General features: G+C 53.4%; 1 protein-coding gene across 1 annotated transcript in view; it reads left to right on the forward strand.

The window, feature by feature from the left end:
- MPP3 (membrane protein, palmitoylated 3 (MAGUK p55 subfamily member 3)) overlaps window positions 1–1,688 on the forward strand; it is a 28,261-nt gene that overhangs the window by 2,295 nt on the left and 24,278 nt on the right. Inside the window, exons 5-7 of the mRNA XM_010832495.1 lie at window positions 6–84; window positions 1,287–1,367; window positions 1,613–1,687. Coding sequence (XP_010830797.1) covers window positions 6–84; window positions 1,287–1,367; window positions 1,613–1,687 — 235 coding nt within the window. The remainder of the gene's footprint in view (window positions 1–5; window positions 85–1,286; window positions 1,368–1,612; window position 1,688) is intronic.

The following is a 1,688-nucleotide window of genomic DNA, read 5'->3' on the forward strand; positions in this document are numbered from 1 at the left end:
CTTCCGATCTACGAGAAGCTTCGCTATTACGAGAGGCAAAGTCCAACCCCCGTCCTGCACAGCGCTGTGGCCCTCGCCGAGGATGTAAGCCCCCAGTTTCTCCTTCTGGCCTCAGCCCCTCTCCCACCCCTAGCTGCTTGCCATTGCTTAGCAAGGGACCATCAGGGCTCAGGAGCCCCAAGGTGAAGAACGTCTCCTCCCCTTCACCTCTTCCCTGGGCCTCCTGATAGGCAGGGAGAAACTGGTGAGCCTTGGACAGGGCCAGGGGCCATGGCGACATGGTGACACCCACTTACTGTGTGTTCCCGAGAAAGTCAGTTTTCCCAGCTGTGATAAGAGCAGTTCCCAAACAGTTGAGGGCTGGCGACAAGAATAGGTCAAACATGCACACTGCATATCTGTGCTTTGTGAGGCCCGATGTGAAGTCCTGGGTCCAGGGACTTGCATCTTCTTGTTTTTTGTTGTTTTGGCTGCTCCTTAGTGGTTTGTGGGGTTCACCAGGGATTGAACCCTGGGCTTTGATCACTGGGCCCCAGGCAGTGAAAATGCCGAGTCCTAGCCACTGAACTGCCAAGGAATTCCTAGGCTTCTTGTTTTTTAAAGGAATCCTTCCTTATTTCTTGTGGACCTGTCCTAGTTGATTACTGAAGCCAGTTTCTGAATAAAATCATGTCACCCCAGCAGATAGCCTAGCGAGGGATGGGGGCAGATTCCCTGCCTTTCTTGCCTATGAGATGCCATTAGGAGCAGGTTAGGTTGCCAGGCTCCTAGGCACAGCACTGCCTCTAATATTAGCTCTGTGACCCTAAACAAGTCATTCAACCTCTCTGAGCCCCAATTTCCTCATCTGGAAAATATGGTGAGGGTAGAGACAACAGAGCTAGATAAGCCCAGGTTCAAGTCCTGGTGGTGCCATTCACTACCTTGGGGACCTTGGGCAGAATATTTAATCTCTCTCATTTACTTCTCACCAGTGAAATGGCCAAATAATAGTACCTGCTCCATCTAGTTTGTTGTGAGAGTTAATCCATGTGAGGCAAACAGCACCCAGGAAAGCCTTCATAAATTAGTTCCCATTAGGATTAGCCTGTAGAGGCTTCTCATGCTCTCTGATCCCTGGAATGACTTCCCTGGGAGCCACAGATCTGGAGTGACTGAGGGTCCAATGCCCCCTGCTGCTGTAGTCGTGGCTGGGGTCCCAGGGAGCAGGGTTTCCCCTTGGGTGACTCCCAGGAGGCTCACAGCAACTGCAGCCATCTGTGGCCTTCTCTCTCCTTCCCCTGCAGGTGATGGAGGAGCTGCAGGCCGCCTCCGTGCACAGTGATGAGAGGGAGCTGCTCCAGCTGCTGTCCACCCCCCACCTCAGGGTAGTCACGCCACAGTCCCTGCCTACCCATGCATCTGTGTCTCCCGGGATGGGGATAGGAGGAGTGCTTGGCCATCAAACTGAGGAAAGGAGATTTCTGAGTTAGGGTTCCTCAGCCTAAGTGTCTGGGGAGGTCATCTCTCTGGCATGAGATCTGGGACCCTGAACCACTGCCCCCTGGCTAGGTCCCCTGGACCCCCATGTGCTTTGGAGGCTAGCCCTTCTGTTGTCTTGCTTTCATGATAGGCCATGCTCATGGTACATGACACAGTCGCTCAGAAGAATTTTGACCCCGTTCTTCCCCCTCTGCCCGATAATATCG

The sequence above is a fragment of the Bison bison genome, unplaced genomic scaffold, assembly GCF_000754665.1.
Source record: "Bison bison bison isolate TAMUID 2011002044 unplaced genomic scaffold, Bison_UMD1.0 scf7180017861046, whole genome shotgun sequence".
NCBI lineage: Eukaryota > Metazoa > Chordata > Mammalia > Artiodactyla > Bovidae > Bison > Bison bison.